An 18,362-nucleotide genomic window follows, 5' to 3' on the forward strand; every position below is an offset into this window, starting at 1 on the left:
TATAAAACTAGATATTTTACGGAAGCGGTTCGGGTTAAGTACCTCTCCTCAAGCGCACGACGGCAGTGAACCACCTGGGAATCCAACCGACAAGCTTGGAATGGAAAACCCCCCGGCCCTGAGCTATTATGCTACGCTGCCACCCGTACGAGAGAGGAAAATGAAAGTAATAAAATGACTCTGTTTTCAGTCTTTTTTTTTTTTTTTTTTTTTTTTGCAAGGCTGTTATGCAGACGAAGGGGAGAATTCACTGGAGGCGAATTGTGGTTTGGGGGCCGGGGGGGGGGGGGGGGGGGGGGTGGAAGACGAGCTTGAATGTTACAGAAATCGTGTTGTTGTGCCTCTATGTTGGTGAATTGGTTCAGGCTGTAAATGCACAATGAGTGAGGACCGGCAGTGACCCCAATATATATATATATATATATATAATGAATTGTAGTGAATATAATATGAGGTAATAATAATGTGTGCCAGTTTCCTCAGAGAGCTGTTGAAGGCCCCTCTGACCTATACTGTACTAAATAACAAAAAAAGACCCCCCCCCCCCCCTCCCCTCGATGCCTGACCATAAATTATTACTAAGTTTTGAAGTTCCCTAGGGCCCAGAACAGGTCAAATGCTGTCTCATTAGACAGCACCATCTACTCTAGAGCTGTCCCAGCAAGTAATTAGCATAACTTTCCTTATTCAAGAACAGCGGCGCTGCAGTTACACTTTCAGTCCAGCAGGGGGTTCCCTCACACAATGCTGGCGAATCGGAGTTTTTAAAAGGCTGCAACGTTCCCCATCTGCATACCAATTAGACCTGTATTCAGACCAAGGCTGGAACAAAACAGGGAAAAAAAAGAAAAGAAAAAGAAAAAAGCCGCACTACCATTGATTTCTTCATTGTACCTTCTCTGCCGAAACTCTTTACCCTTTTGTTTTTACCTCCATCTTGGGTGGAAGAGCGGCGCGATTTTCTTGCTTCTCGTGTAAAAAAAAAAAAAAATCGTGCCGTGACTTTGGCGTGTCTCCGGTCGGCGCGGACACACTTCGAGGGGACGCGAGTCCCAGTTCTGTCTCTCCCCTCTGATGGATGTGTTTTCCCCATACAGCTGCTGAGCGGGAGAGAAGGAACCTGTTTTGAGGGAACGTGAGGACAGGGACCCTTTGGCCCAGCGCTGCCCTTGCCCCAGCGACACTGCCCGTGCCCCTCCGTTTGGAATGGTGAGTTTGACTGGCGCAAATTAGCCGGCTTGTTTAGAGAGACCTTGTTCTGGTGGAGACTCTGGTGGGGGGAAAAAGAGGTGTTTTGGAAAGATCCGGAATTCTGCAGTACCTGAGTCTAGGTAAAACTGGAGCAGAGTTAAGAAGGAAAAAGATTTTTGGTATCTACATGCGCCCCCCCCCCCCCCTTTTTTTTTGTTCCTCAATGTACCTTTCCTGGAATTGCTTACGTTCCTTGAACCCTTGGTTCTTGACCCGCACAGTTATGTCATTTTGTGAATAGCTGATTTTCACGAACTGCGGTTAAACACAAGTCAGTATTCAAAAAGAGTGAACTCCTGTCCTCTTTGCCATTGACATATTTGCCAACTGTATGTACAGAGGCTGCTTGCATCACTTTTTGAGATGGGTTGCATAATAGCTCAGTAGAGACCTGTGCACATGGTATGTAAGAACAGGTGGCTAATCCCTACCCAAGTGTTTCTTTTTTTGAGGTTGTTTCGATAATGTTTCAGTTTTAGTGAGTGTTAGGGTGTAACTTTTTTCCCTGTGTTGTGTGTAACCAGGCACATATTTAACAGAAGCTTCTGATGATGCGCTGGCTATTCAATGGCTGGAGCGATGAACCCAGGGGCAGCCATCAGAAGCTTCTCTAAATATGTTTTATCTCTTTATGTTTTATTGCTGCATTGTATCCATTTACACAGCTGGATATACACTGAAGCAATTGCAGGTTAAGTACCTTGCTCAAGGGTACAACGACAGTGTCCTACCCAGGAACGGAACCTGTGACCTTTTTCGTTACAAGCAAATTCCTTACCCACTGTGCCACAGTGGCGCCCAAAAATGCACCCCAAAGAGAGGACTGGTTGCAGTCTATTGCCTGTCAGTAGCCTGGCACCTGAGTGTAAGGTGCTCCTCGTGCTTCCACTGTACTGAACCAAGCCTGAATAGATGAGCAGGACCACAGTATTTCATGAGATTATTTATTGCCTTAGCCGTTGCTCATAGCAGAGTCGATATATAGATTGCACCAGTGATCTTCGTTCCTGGAGAGCCTCGGGGTCTGCTGCTGTTTGTTTTCTCCTTAGCATCAGCAACCATTTCAGACCCAAGAAAGCAGGTGAGGTGAGGTGAGTTAAATCAACTGCTGTAATTTGGGGGCGGCAGTGTAGTATAACGGGTAAGGAGCTGGTCTTGTACCCTGAAGGTCACAGGTTCGATTCGATTCCTCTGTACCCTTGAGCATCTGCATCGCTTCAGTATATGTCCAGCTGCGTAAATGGATGCAATTTAAATTCTGTGTAAAAATTTGTGTACGTCACTCTGGATAAGAACGTCTGCTAAATGCCTGTAATGTAATTGGTCAAATAAATGCGGAGTGACAGTAACATCCTGTGGGACTAGGACCCGCGAAAGAAGAATCGCCAGATTATGCTGTGTTAATACAGATGACATGTTTCCATGTATACAGCTATGTATTCATTGAGGCTGTGTTCACTCCAATGCAGTTACTGTATGACTCAAGCATTCAGCAGCTGTGCCTTGCTCAGACTCCAATTAATTTACATTACATTACATTTATTTGGCAGACGCTTTCATCCAAAGCGACGTACATTAAGTGCATGCCGAAGGTCATTGGAGCAGCTACGAAACACAGGCCCGATAAGGTCGGATACTCATTATGTAACAGTTGTCCACAGCCATGAACATCAAGTTCACGCAGTTCACACAGTAAGCGTGGGCTAGGTCAGGAAGTTATGGTAAGTCAAACTAGAGCGAGGCATGACGACGAGCTACAATATCACGATAACGATAATAATTAACTGCCTTTGCAGCATCTCCTTCTAGTCAAAAAAAAATTGACAATGCACTGATTGAGGCACTTCCCAGTTCCTTCATGTCAATATAAGATCTCTTTGTTGATGCATGCGGGTTTGGAGAAAGGACTGTTGTGCATTATATGAGTCACTGTTAGAAATGTAGGCCTCAGTCGGTTGTTTTTTAAATTTTTTATAATTTTTTCCTTTCTTCACTGCACAGGTGTTTGTTGCGTATGGCATTGAGTTGATAACCTGCTTTACCATCCACAGGCAATTTACTCCTCAGGCATAGAATTTAGCATCAGAAATTAATCACAGCTGGAATTTTTTTATTTATTTATTAACATTTTTTTTAAGAAACTGTAAATGTATACTACTACATTTTAATCCAGTTAAATGTCGCGCATTTTTAACTTGAAACGTGTACATAATGCAGCAGACTGACGGAGGCTGCAGTTTGGGGACACGTGTCCAGACCGGAAAAATGTGCAAGGTGCAACGTGCCTGGACCGCACAGCCCCAAACGTGTCCGTTCCGCACAGGCAGGCAGGCAGGCCGAAAGCTCACCCCAAAGAGTGCAGAGTTTTTTTTAATCTGAACGAAATCAAGTTGAGTTCCACTCGCCGTCTCGACCGATTAATGGATAATGGCCGCGGAAATCAGAGTTAGATATAAAACGGGTTGCGGAAGCGATGCATCCACTGCTCTCCAGCAGAACGGGAGCGTGGCGGTGTTAATATGTGAGGTTCTTTGGTTACCCATGAACGTTCCGCGTTGCGCTGTTCCAGCTGATAAAACATCAGCAGCAGCTTCCTAATTTCTTAGCCAGTACTATTTGAATGTAACAAGTGGCTCTTTGAATGCTATACCATCACTTTTTCAAAGACCCAGTCAGTTTATGGTAAATGGACTGCATTTATATAGCGCTTTTATCAAAAGCGCTTTACAATTGATGCCTCTCATTCGCCAGAGCAGTTAGGGGTTAGGGGTTAGGTGTCTTGCTCAAGGACACTTCGACATGCCCAGGGCGGGGTTTGAACCGGCAACCCTCCGACTGCCAGACAATCGGTCTTACCTCCTGAGCTATGTCGCCCCGTTTATGCTATTGTTATGCTATTGTTATTATACTGTTGTATACCATGCATGCAAAATTAACCAATTAATGGTCAAGATGACCATTAAAGGAACATTATTTTTATAAGTTGCTATTATTATTATTATACCTGATGCACAAACAAAATTTCATACAGCTCAGATATTCACACAGGTTGCAGTAACTGCAAACAGATTGGCCTAGACTCAAGGGCTTTTACAAGTCATTTTATATTTTTCTGACATTTATCATTTAAAATTCTCTTAGATCAGATAAGCTTCTCACAGATCATAACACCTGCAAGCAAGCCTGTCAACACCACAGACCACTCTGACATTCGTCTGATAAAAGAAAAAAAGACAAAATGCACGTCATGTCACTCAGTCCTAAAATATCTGCTTCCAAATACTGCTTCTGAACTGGATTAGTGCAAGCAAGTCTGTCGATGCCATTAGCCAACATGACTTTTACTGCAGTGATAAAATGCATGTGGTGTCACTCAGTACCAAAATTTCTGGGATAAATGTAATTATTTCTTTTTCTTTTTGTGTTACTCAGGGGTGCACAACTACGGTTGTTCCAACCAGTTAGGGCTTACCGTAGGTTAAAAGAATGAATTGGGCTGAAGTATTTATTTATTTAAAGGAGAAATTTTAATTTTTAGATTCACAAATTTGCACAGAATAAAGCAAAAACATTCCAACCTAGCACTGTGAGGCTAATTTAGCCGCTAAGCTAGCATGTGATTGAACACAGAGTTACACTGGGTTCAGTTTGTTTGCTGAGCCTCGCTCCAGTTGAAGGGGGGAGAGAGGGGGCTTCAGTTGGGTCAGACAAGCATTCAAACGGGCTCTGCAGCAGTCCAAAATCTACCCCAACATTCTTCTGGTGAAAATAATCACATGGACAGAACTGGCAGCCACATCCTGGACGTTGCCAAGGACAGAAGCTTTTCCCTGGACGTTGCCGGGGAGAGCTTGTTTTGTCTCTTTCTGCACCCCTCTAGCCACCTCTCTCACCACTTCACCCCCAGAGCCTCCGTCACTTCCCGTCTGAGCCACGGGGGGGGGGGGGGGGGGGGAATGGGGGCATGGAAAGATGTAAAAAATTTAGTTACCTCTGAGTGTCGACAATGGCTAACTCTCCACAAAATATTTAGTGTTCTAAGCCATCATAGCAGCCAAAGTTACATATTTTCCTCCTCCCTACCTGGGAAGGGCATCTATTTTTTTACAATGTGAGACACTGATAAACTCTGGTTTTTGGAGGGGGGGTCCAGGGGATTTGTTATTTCTTCGTGCTTTTCTTTTGGGGGTTGGGTGGGGGGGGAGGGGGGGGGTGCGCTACAGAGGTCCTACAGGCTGGACAGGGTGAGCGACACTCCAAGGTCAAACCTTTCGGTCCCGGGAGCCTCTGGTAGCTTTAGTTACACTGTAACCGTGACGACGACCCGGGTTCAAGTGTCCCCGTCCCACCTGGTTCTGCCGGGGATGGGGGGGGGGGGAGAGCCGGCCGTGACATAACCCCAAAGATGGCTGTCGGCGGTGCCGCGATTCCTCCGGGACCCAGGGAGCGCTGCCGTGTGTCCCGCTGTTATTCCCCCCGCCCCCCCCGGCTACCCGCGGCTCCCCCCGGCTCCCCCCGAATCCTCCTTCCTTCCTTTCACCCTCGCCACAATGCCTCACCCCAACTCCAGTTGGCACCGTCGCCGGGGGCCGCGGCTGATGTAACGCTTCCCCGCTCGCCCGTGGAAGGAAGGGGGACGCCCGGGCGGGTTCAGCGGCGGCAGCGGCGGGTGCATCGCGCGGCTACGCTCGCACCCCGCGGCTCCTGCAGGGGGCCCAACGCTCACGAGTCCCCCCCTCAGGCTGTGCCACGCGCGCGTGGATCTTTAGAGGAGAGAGGAGGAGGGTAAAAAAACACCGCTAAGGTTCTCCTGTTGCTTCCTGCAGTTAAATTGGGGAAGGGGTTCTGTTTAAGAAAAGTAAGGGTAACGCTCAAGTTTGGAGAATTTGGTGCATAAAAAAATTTCCCACTACATGCAAAAACAAAACAGGTTAATTAACTAATTAATTTTAAAAAAATGTGTTGCTTTATCTGTTATGAATTACAGAGAATTGGAAAATATATGAAGGATATTACAAAAAAGAAATAATGTATTACGTATAATACATGTATTAGCAACAACACACCATAGCACACAAGGGAGCACACCTTTATCTATTAATAACACGTCTCACTAATGCAGTTATGACTAATTGCCAGTCATAATGCAACTGAAATGCGCGCATGTGCTTTGGTTCTCAGTCTGGAGATGCGAGCGATGAACCCAGATTCAGTGTGGAGACGGGACCACATCTGGGGTTCATCGCTCACGTTCCGAAGGCTGAACGATGTCTTGATACCGGCCACTGTGAAGCTGGCCGGTCACCAGAAACTTCTGTAAATCTCTAACATTTCTGGCTGGGCCTGGGCCAATCAAAAACGAACACTAAAATAAATAAAAACCTGCAAGTGAACTGTCATTTTGGGCCGTGAATGACAGGATCAGCCTTGGAGCTTGGACGCCCTCTAATCCAGAAGTTTTACATCATCTAATCATCTGCAGGGGTCGAGGGGTCAGTGGGTTTGATAAAGCCAGACGTTTGAAGGCGCACGGTGTCCCGCGCGGCCCCTCGGCCGAAGTTAGCCGTTGACTCGATCGATACAGGTCCGGAAGACGCGATGGACGTTCTAGCTAGCCGTACCTGGAACTGGAGGGAGGAGGATCCCTCGCACCCTGTCCCAGATAAACCGGTTTCCGGCACTGATTTACCTCCCGGTTGAAGTTTAATTTCGTCGAGCGGAACGCGCCGCTCGCGCTGAAGTGTAGACGTGCCGCATGTAGCGAGTCAACGGTTGCATTTCTCTTCTTGGACTGTGCTCTGGTTTCGCATGCGTCTGACTTACATCAGCCAGTCTAGACTTTAATTCTGTGTAAGAGGCATGACCTTTTTTTTATTTATTTATTTTTTTTATTTACCTAATTCATATTCCTGTGCTAGATACACTAAGGAAACAAAAAAACATTATATTGAGGCTGTACTGAGGGTCCACATACGGACACCTTAACAACAATTTTACTAATGTTGGTTTGACTAACCCAATCAAAGGAATGAAACGTCCTCATTCACAGTTTTTGCAGGAGGAGAAAAAGTGGATAAGAAGCAAACAGGCACAAGTAGAGAGGTAAGCGCAGGTAAAAAAAAGAAAACTTAAATTTACGGATCAGGAAATAGATGTAAGGGTAAATTATGTAACGAATCAGAAGGCTGTGTCACAGCAGAGGAGCACAACACCAATGGAGAGGAGAAAAAGAATGAAGTGACATCACAAACAAAAATTAATTCATTAGACATAACAAAATGAACGGTGGATTTTTTAAAATGGTGTGATGGTACTGTGGGTGGTGTAAAAAAAACAAAAAACTTTCCTATCACATAACGCGCGGGCAAAAGACACAGATGGTGATCCAGCTGACACAAGAATGGATCCATCTTGCTCCATCTTGCCCCGATGAAACAAAAGAGGCGGAACGATCCGTGCAAAATGAGAAAATCTTAGGGGTGTATCTTCAAGGTCATTGCACTGCAGGGGGCAGCCTCTCTGCAAGCTAAACTGAGTGCCTGCAGTCAATGCTGATTATGTTACATTACATCACACACACTCTTATCCGGAACCACTTACACAGCTTGCCGATCTTTTGCATAGTCTCCATTTACACTGTACAGTTGGATATATTCTGAAGCAGTGCAGGTTAAGTACCTTACTCAAAGGTACAACAGCACCGTCCTACCGTGGAATCGAACCTGCGACCTTCAGGTTATAGGCCCAGTTAAAGGTGCAGTATGTAAGATTTTTTTTTAGAACACTTTTGTTCATATTTGGTTAAATTTCCAAATTTGTTGGAATTTGATATCACACCGAACTGTGTAGCTGACGTAGCTTGAAATGTAGTTAGCTTATGCACTGTTATAACTATGTTGTACGCTAGTTGTTGTCTTGTAGCTTATCTGTAGTTAGCTTTGTTTATAGCCATAAATGCTGTTTAAACGAAAAAACTTGGAACAGCATTGGCAGACATAACTTTGTATGGGTCTCATACAAATACATTTTTTGACTGTCGTTAGCCCATAGCTGTAAATAAAAACTATAGCTATGTTCATTATGATGACATAACTTTCTACCTGTGAATGAGGCATGATGGGCTTCACTCTCCCATTACAGGCATTTGGCAGACGCTCTTATCCAGAGCTTCACTTTTCAATGCCCTTGTCCTCTTTGCATTACTCAGATGACAGGCAGCGTGTGTGCATGTGTTTGGCGGGTGGGGGTTTGGAGGAAGAGCTAAGGGGAGTGGGTGAAATGTTTTTATTTTTTTATTTATTTTTATCTAGCTCTCTCTCTCTCATTTCTCCAAACTTATATACTGTACCTTTAATTAATCATTAACGTATAGTGCCGATATAGTCATGTGGAATTTAAGCACAAAAATTAGGTGTGCTTAGGTGGTTTACTGCTGCAAAGGCCACATTCACTCTACATCAAATAAACAAGAATAAAACTATTTAAAATGGTCTGCAGTCCAAAGTTCATACCGTGAAAATAGAATCATAATGAAAAGTAATGACATATGATAGTTTTAAAAACTGTTAAATAATTTAACAAATAATTTGATGACATACCAATCAATAACCCATTTATTTAGCTTAATAAACTGCTCTCACAAATCTTATTCTCCACATCATCTGCCATGTATCAGTAGAAAATGGCCGCCACATTATTATTATTATTATTATTATTATTATTATTATAATAGAAAGTTTGCATATGTAGGAACTTAAAAGTCCTGTTTGGTGGACCATGTGTTATGGTGGCACATCTTGTTTTTCAGACAAGTCTCTTGAAAAATAACAAATTTCACAAATTCCTTCAGGTTGGTAGTGGTTTGGTAATGCCATCTTGAGCTGTCTCTCCGACCGGGTATCAGACTTTTTCTACAACGCATTCCCGTCAGCGGTTCATTGTCCGCACAAAAGCCAAAATTTGATATCATCATGCTGTTTGTGCATGTTCTAACAAACAAATAATTTCTAGTCCAAGTCCTCAGTTCCATGCAACTTTCTCAGTCTTTTCGTTTTTAAATTTAGTTTGTGGCTATTTCTAGGATAAATGTAATTATATTGTCTTTTTGTGTTACACAGTGGTGCACAACTCCAGGTCTGGAGGATACATCTGCGTACTGGTTTTTGTTCCAACCAATTACGGCCTACCGTAGTTTTAGTTTTCTGACGGCGCTAAGAACTACGCTGATTCACTCCTGTGTGAGCACAGTAAACTCTTTAGGATACACTTGCAGTGTGCGGCTGTAGCTTGTGCTTACACAGCTAATGTCAGATTGAGACACGATTGAGTTAATTAAAGAATCGAAAGCACAAGCTGACACAAAATCCTGAAATGGACAGGTCCTTGATGTGCAGACCTGACATAACTGCTTTGCCTGTTAATGCCTTGGAGAGATGCTTTCATGAACAGTCGTGGAAATAAGGAGTGTGGCTGGTATCAAGCTTTATCACAATCGATGGACACAAAATATGCAGGTATTTATTTATTTATTTATTTATTTTACAACCCAGGCCTTTATCTGTTGGCTATCTGACTGTTTGTTGATTTATTTATTTACCTACTGATTTAAAAATGTACGCCTGGGCTTAAAACATTCCATATCCTTGGATCTGAAGGTCAATATTTGATCCGTCTTACCATGCTGCATAATTCTAATCGCAGGATTTGCCAGTACACCTTGACGCCCTCTCCCGTCTCCCATTAATTTGGCCCTTGTGCACCTTAGCCAGCAAAGCTATGTTTAGACACGATCTCCGGAGCGGTAACTTACCCCTGGTTAATAAGTGCGAAGGCCACCTGGGGTCCCTCTGGTGTCCGTAGCCGACTTTCCATTTTTTCAGCATTTTCCTGCAAAGCTTAGTCAAAGGGCTTAAGCTTCCCTCCGCAGAAATGACACCACGCAGATCATAAACAGCGCTACAGAACCGCAGTTCATTTCTCTGCAGTCGATTATATTTGATTAATTCATGCCCATATTTTTTTGTTTGTTTGTTCAGCCAACCTCCTTTCAGTCCATTAAAGGTTCTATTTTCCCCCCCACATACATACATTCATGTAAAAATGGAAAATAAATACGCATTTGGTAGCTATGTGGTGCGTTCTGACATGTCAAGTAGCTTACATCGATACCACTGGTAAATAAATTACAGTTACGAGAATAGTGACGTCAAAGCGTCAACCGTGTACAAGATTCGCTGCATTTCCGTAATTCATTAATCGTATAGTGGAATTGTTAATATAAAACCCTCGGTTTCCTTAATTTTGTGAATTAATTCACTGGTGCGGCACAACGCGGACAGCCATCACAACTGGCTGGGCGCAGTCCCCTATATTCACGGCCAATCATTTTCAGTGCGGAGCCGGTAGGACTATTGGTGGCTTCGGCGTCTGCAGTAGTGATCGCGTCAGTTGCGCCCGCCTATTCACTTCCTGCTCGCTGAAGTAATATAGATGCGCAGGGGTTTCTGTATGCTAAATGGAACAATGTAACGGATCGGGAGTGACAGGCTTAACCGGTGGGTTACTTATTAATCCAGGTCCAGGCCGATATCGTACTTAAGGCATGCTAACCGACAGAGCTGTCCCCAGGCAAACGGAGAACCGAATCGCGATGGTGATGACAGGTCGACGCAGAAGATTTTAGAGGAGCGCTCTTCCTTTCTGACCTCAGCGTCCGCACAAGGTAGCTCCTTCCTTACTCACTACCTGCAGTGCTGAAAAAAATCTTAGAATTTTATTCAGCTGCTTTCTCAAGGCGTTGGAACTCCATTCCGTGTCAATTCTTCATTCACTGCCAGAAGTGCGCATAATGTGGCCTCGTGGTGTCTTATAGCGTCTCCAAGTGCATTAGGTGTCACCCTCTTGTTAAGAAGTTTACAGTGAATGGACTGTCCATTCCGCATCGATTGTGCTTCTGGAGAAAGAGGATATTATTATTATTATTATTATTATTATTATTATTATTATTATACATTTCTGGAAATATGTAATGTAGCTACAAGCCATCTGATTTGTGATTATTGTCATTGATTTACATTTTTATCTGTTTAATCATAGGCTTGTCTATATGTAACTATTAGGCGCTACACATGGTTTAGGACATTGTCACCGACAAGCAAGCAGTGATTGTTCCAACACGGAAACAGAGCGAATTGGCTTTGACGCTTATCCTCTGCGGATGTCGTTCCATACGGATAGAAAATTACTTGTTACGGCTTCAGCTTAGGAAGTGCATCAGTGTCGGCAGCTATTTAGAGATATCGGAGGAAATCGCGTTCAGATGCAGCCTTCATGATACTTTTTCTCCCTCCCCTGGGAAGGCAGGGTGTATCACTTCGTGCCGACTAATTTACATTCAGGCTACTTTCAACGAAAGAATACTCTTAACTACTTGGCACGTCGCCTATTGAATCCGAAGTGTGTGCTTATTGTTAAATAGTTACCGCCATCGATTTAAGTCGTTTACTTCTTCTTCAGAAGTAGTTTTTAACCCACTTTAGCGATTGACAGAACCGCGTTTTCTTAGTGTCAAGTATTTGTAATGCAGTGCTACTGAAAAAATGTGATTTTCTACGTTCTTTCTTCTTCTTCTTCTTCTTTTTTTTTACATCGTGAGGCACACCATATCCTTGAGTAAGTTTTGATTCAATTACAGCCTGTGGAATGGCAAGCCAGTAACGGTGTAAAAAACGAGATGTTCGGATTCACACTTTAGTTGGACAAATCATGCCGTTATTTGATATCCGTTCGGTGTGGTTTCAGTTTTTCACGTTCAACAACAATATTTTTACATGAACAATGTCTTTAAATCAGAAAGAACGGTAGACGTTCTTACCGGAACAATTTTAACGCAGTTAAATCGCAACGCTTTAATAAAGGGAACAGTTTTCTTGGTGTTACTTTAATGTGAGACTAGACAGAGAGAGTGTAATTTAATCCTGACAGTTTTATTACGGACGATTTGAATTTCTTGCACGTTTGCATGAGGGTACGGTTGTTGTAAGCTTTTTGTTTGTTTTAAGAACATCTGAATAGACTGCATGCCTAGCCTATAAAAATGTTGTTTTACAATGCTCAATTTATGTTAATATATTCAGTTGGACTTATGTCAGTTGTAGTTTTATATAACGGTTATTAATTGTTGGTTTGCGCCGTTATTAAATTTGGAATTATTTTTCAGGTGACCCGAGGCCAGTCTGATCAAATCAGAAGCCTTCAATTACTCCGCCTGAAACACTACCCAAGAACCTCAGATCTTTAAATAAAGTGAAGGGGCGAACGAAGTTTACCACGTGGTGAAAGGTGAGACGTTTCCACCCCACGGAGACTGTCCCAAGCTAGTCAGAGAGAAGAAGCGGAGAGACGTGCGTCTGCCAAGACCTCGGGAGGCAAACACAAGGCGATTAAAAGGAGCAGCAGTTCAGTTGTGGACCTTTTTTCTTGTCTGCAGCCGGTGTCTTCAAGATTTAAATATTTAATCCGGTACATTGCGAGTGGCCCAGAGTGACTTGTTTTTTTTTCCCCTAAGGAAGAGGAAAATAATAATAAATACTGAACACATTTTCCCTTTGAAGGGAAATTAAATTGTGAAACTTGTTTGTCGTTTGGCTTTAGAAAAAAAAATTGCAGTGGATGGAGAGAATAACCCGGATACTCCCTAAATACCGGCAAGATCTTAAACATACCTGGGGAAGGGCTATGCACCTGGCCTCATTATCGGGATCGAAGGAGTGAATGCAACATTGGCCCTGCATTCAGTAGTCAAAAACACAAGTTCTTTAATGGGATAAATTATTTGGAAGGCGATCCGTAGGAGGAAAAAAAGACTAATTCCCTGCTTCCAGTCCTAATATTTCTCATTCGTTGTATTTCCTTTTCAACCATCCGCATGGTACTGTGGTCGAAAGAGCAAGACAAGCCGTCAGAAATGTCCACCGGTGCAATAGACGCGAAGAAGGAGGGAGCGCCACCGGCCTATCACCACACGAACGGGTCGGTGCACCCGATCATACTGACGGACAGCCCGGAAGAGCTGCGGCCCGAAGCGGGGGACTACGAGCTCACGGAGGTCACTTCCTTCTCGGAGCGGACGGAGGGCGAGGACGACCGGTCTGAAGTGGTGGTGATCGACTGCAGGGCCAACGCCAAGGGCCAGCGCGAGGAGGATGCTCTCCTGGAGAACGCCAGCCAAAGCAACGAGAGCGATGACGTCAGCGCGGACCAAAGCCCGGTGCCGCCGGCTCCCCTGAAGGAATCCTCCTTCTCCATCGGACTTCAGGTGGTCTTCCCATTCCTGCTGGCCGGGTTTGGGACCGTCGCCGCCGGCATGGTTTTGGACATTGTGCAGGTGGGTGAGGAAGTGTATACCAGCATGATATTCATCATCAAACAAAAGTATCGATATTATTTTTATGTATTTATTTGTTACGCATTCAGAATCAAAGCTTTTTTTCCCCTCTCAATTAGAATTTTTGTTGCCTGGCAGTTTCTCTGGGAAAAGATTTACATGTGCAAAAACAGGGCCCTTGGAGCTGTAAAAACCCCTAAACAGTTTTATGGCTGGATTGCTCAGACTGCTAATTTACATAATCTCAGTATCTATGGCATCAGTAAAATGCATCTGTCAACATCTCAATTGTTGTTAGCTCTTGTGCCTTTTTCCACTCAGTTGTTGGTCTTTGCATTGCTACAGTGATTTTTTTTTTTGGGACATGTCTTTCTTATAAGTAATTGAGAAAGGGAGAAAGTAATTCAGTAATGTTTATATTTTCCCATTTAAATGATAGGGACTGATCCAGGAAATCCATGATCTTATGACATCACACTGTCAGGAATATGATAGGCACTGATCCAGCAAACCCATGCTCCTATGACATACACTGTCAGTAATGTTATAGGTACTGATCCAGCAAACCGATCCCCCCATGACATAACAATGTCAACTTTAGCAATTTAGTAATATTACCACAAAACTTGCTGCACTGCAATCCCGAGACCTCTCAATAATATGTTAAATATTTAGACACAATTAAGTTATGATGACTCAATGAACAATGACATTTTTCATTAGAAATTATATTTCTATAAACCTCCAAGTTCAGACCATCAAAAATATCATACAGGTTTCTCCATTTTTCTCTGCTTAAAATTCTATTCCATTCACATAATGTTTCATATCTTTATGCATGTCTTAAATATGCCACCTGCTATTCCTTGTGGCTGTTTTAGTGGTTTGCTTTAAAATCATTATCATTGACCATTCATAATGATAATGATGCTGTTCTGTGCTGATACTACATATCACATACTCACATTTGGCAAGTTTCCTTTAAGGGATTTCTAACATTTTATTTGCATTACATGATGTGATGTAGCATAAATTAATAACAGAACTTCTTCGGGGTTTCCCACTGCAGCAAAGGTAAACTTTTTACTCACGGGTGACAATATATCCTCAATGCCATTCTGTTCAGGTGTTATAAGGAGAGAGAGAGTGGATAAAGACAGCAAAACAGAAAAAAAAAAACCCAATGTAGTGAGCTGAGCCATGGCCAGCTAGATTATCACGATTGCAAAAATCAGACTTTTCAAAGTACGACTCTGCTCACTTCTAACTGCATGCGTTTATCCAGCATGTCTTTCCTTCCATTTGCAAAAATGGATTTGGAGCCCGTTTTCCCTTCCTGTGTATTTCTTTATTTTTAGCTTACTAGGGCTAGCCTCATCACTGGATGCCATTTGACACCCATCTGTTCCAGTTCCATTGCGTGCTATTTCATTGGAGTGTTGGGCACACACAGATCTACGATGTGTCATCTGGGATGCTTTTCCTGCATAGCTCTGTGGTACTGCCTGTGCTGAATTCAGTTGGCTGGGAAGGTGACTCACCCTCTGTTAATGTTATTTGTTTAACATAATATAACATAACATAACATAACATAACATGACATCATGAGGAGAACAGGCCATTCAGCCCAACAATGCTCGCCATTTTGTATTGATGCAGGTGTGATACTTCCAAACTTCAAAACTGGTTGAGCTGTGAACTAATTGACTGATCAAAACCAATCCATAGCGGTCTGACTTCATGGACAGTCTTGTTTATCAGTTAGAGTGTCAGTGACTGACAGTACATAATGGATCATCCTATTATGCAGTTTCATGGATAACACTGTCCCATTGTAATTGCTGTGTCCCTTTAGAAATACAACAAATATTGAAACATTCCCTTCAATATTTTTGTATGGCATGTCACTGAATTTGTGTAAAATTTTCAACACTACATTCCATATGCATTACATTCATAGAACATACATTTATAAAGAGTGGCTTGTAAGGTGAGAGACTATTGAAAGCAGTATTTTTGGTACTGTTAATGATAAATGCACGTCACATGACTGATTGACCTCTTGATATAAAGCCTTGTTATTCAATTATTTAATAACCGTGTATAATTTATAATTTGCACAATAACAGTTTCACAGGTGACGGTTTTTAAAAAAGAAATTACTTAAAGGTTTAATGACAGGAAGCAGCTCTTTCAGTGCTTAAATAGTCAGCTTTTGGTGAGTGTTAGCTAAATTTAGGGCCCATGTGCTAAATGTTTATCAAGTTTTCATGCACTGATTTGTGTTTTCTCCAGCTCAGTTTGTGCAGACCGACCTGTGCTGTAACACACATATATATATATACTGCCCAACTGTTAAAAATACCAGCTTCTGACTGTGTCACTGACAGGTCATATATTCTCTAAGGTCAGTCCCCCATACAGATAAAGTTGGAGGTGTCTGGTTGCTGGGAAATGCTGATATCTCAGGCCTGCAAACTGGAGAACACCAAGCGACACCATCACCGGTGTTTTGTCAGAGCATCTATGGCAGAAACGTTGGAGGAAGTCACACAATGTTCGTAGCTTAGCAACGTTCCACAACTGAACTACCAGAAGTTTTTTTTTTTTTTTTTACTCTCTCTTCCATTGTGGTGCGTGCTTCTGTCATCCTAAAACCACGCCGCACTTCTGTTGTAGATTGCAAACTCACGACCACCTCTTTAGTCTGCACCTCAGCTATGTCAGTTATCCCAGTCTTCCTCTAGAACTTTTACGTGTATCCTACCCAGTTGTTCTGGTCTGTGCAGCTTAGTTTAAAGCTGGCAGTTGACAAGTTGTCAATCAAGTGTGCGCTTCTCGCACTTGCAGTCTCTCTTGGGGCTGTGCGGGACTCCTACCGCACTTGCAGTTCCTGATCTTTACACTTGCGCTTGCATTGCACAGTAAGTCACTCTGGACACGAGCTAACTGCTCAATACAAGGAAGCAAAAATGAGCTAATCAAGTGTTCGTCTCTCAAACAACCTTTCACCTCAACCAATGAATGATAAACAGATTATCGAAGGTGCTCAGCAATTTTTTGATCCCGTATGACCCTATTCGGCACGGAGCAATGATGGCACGTCACTGTTCGCCTCCATTTTGAAAGCAATACACTGGAGGCAATGTAGGCTATGTTAGCGTCATGTGCTAAGCCCCTGTTCCCGGGAGCTAACGCAGAAGAGCCCGACCTCCTTGCATTCCTGTGAGGGAGCGATTATAAGCCGGACAAAAGGGGCAGAGCGAGAGTGGGTTTCCGGACCGGTTACTACGCCAGTTCTGTAGTCACAGGCGCTGTTTTGTGAAGCGCTTGTCCTTCAAGCAGTGGGGAGGCTGAACGGACTGCCAGCTGCTTGGGGTAAACTGTTCCCTCAGTGTGTGGTAATCCTGGACCCTATGTGCCAGTGGCTGACAGGCCGAGTAGGCCTTTTTCTGCGAAATATCATCTTTCACACTGTGTTGCAAGACTTTCCCATAGGTGTGAGTCTGTGTGTGAATGGTGAGTTAACGGTGTGTGGGCCCTGCGTTGGTTTGGCGACCTGTCCGGGGTGTATTCCCACCTTCTCGCCCAATTCATGCTGGGATAGGCTCCAGCTACCCCCCGCGACCCTGACCAGGGCAAGTGGGTGTAGATAATGGATGGATGGATGGATGGATGGACTCGGAAAAGCTGTTGCAAAACTGTGCTCTGCTTTGTCTTCTCTTAGAACAGGTCACCCAGAGAAAAATGTGAAACACCAATCTGAATGTCATACAGTAGCTGTGTGAGATTTCAGGCTCCACCTTCATTCGTGTCATATGTTCACCCATCGATGTGCCTCACACGCATGATACTTTGTTGTCTAGCAGGCCGCAAATACTAACACTGCTTGTCTTTTTTAACCATCTTTGTTTTTCCCTTGCACCTGGAGGAAACTGATATTGATGTTGAAGGTGCAGACTTTCATGTTTGTTTGTTTGTTTGGTTTTCTTCTGGCTGAAAAAGATTGTGATATGGCTTTTTTTTTTTTGTTTGTTTCATGGCACAAGCATTAATTTGGACACAGAGCTGGACACCCAAGGAATGCTGGGAAACTTGTTTGTTGAGTATTCCGGAGACCTTTGCCATTACTGCATCATATTCTGACGTGCGGTTGAAGCCACAGAACAATGGGCACAATCCAGCTGTCCCAAACCGAAAAAACTACAAAAGAACTGCAAACTTTTCTTTTTAGAGAGGCAGGAAAACAACAACATTAAACGTTGTAAACGATCCCATCGCTGCACACAAGCAGCCATTTTAGTGGTCATTTTTCGGTCTAAAACATTAAGAATCCTTCATTCAATCCTTTCATTACAGAGTTCACTGAGAAAAGAGGGTGTGGATGTATTTTTTTCTGATAAACATTATGGGGTTTGTTAATCTGTTGACCTGGGATAGCCGGGTTTCATTTTATGAAAATCTATGGCTTTGTTCTGTTCTTTCACTGGTAATGTAAAGTACCTGAACTAAATTCACAGCACAGACTTCGTATTAGCCAAGCAGCACAAGGATCCATTCCTATTAATAATTCGTTCAATTTCACGAGACGGAGTTCATCTTACAACACATAGTACCAAATAGAACACACCCTCTAATTACTGAATTTTAACAGCTTAAGGGTTTAGCTTGTGCTAATCTCAGGCTTTCTATTTAGTTTCCAGTTTAGTATCCAGTGGAAGAATTA

General features: G+C 43.3%; 1 protein-coding gene across 4 annotated transcripts in view; it reads left to right on the top strand.

Moving 5' to 3' along the window:
- The first annotated feature begins 897 nt into the window (after window positions 1–897).
- slc41a1 (solute carrier family 41 member 1) overlaps window positions 898–18,362 on the top strand; it is a 39,743-nt gene continuing 22,278 nt past the window's right edge. Inside the window, exons 1-2 of one of the 4 annotated variants that reach the window (XM_035388674.1) lie at window positions 898–1,209; window positions 12,470–13,636. In XM_035388674.1, coding sequence (XP_035244565.1) covers window positions 13,178–13,636 — 459 coding nt within the window. In that variant the 5' untranslated portion in view covers window positions 898–1,209; window positions 12,470–13,177. Of the gene's footprint in view, window positions 1,210–9,021; window positions 9,765–10,837; window positions 10,973–11,290; window positions 11,923–12,469; window positions 13,637–18,362 lie in introns of those variants that run through there. The other 3 variants (XM_035388676.1, XM_035388673.1, XM_035388675.1) reach the window with 3 other exon arrangements.

The sequence above is a fragment of the Anguilla anguilla genome, chromosome 13, assembly GCF_013347855.1.
Source record: "Anguilla anguilla isolate fAngAng1 chromosome 13, fAngAng1.pri, whole genome shotgun sequence".
NCBI lineage: Eukaryota > Metazoa > Chordata > Actinopteri > Anguilliformes > Anguillidae > Anguilla > Anguilla anguilla.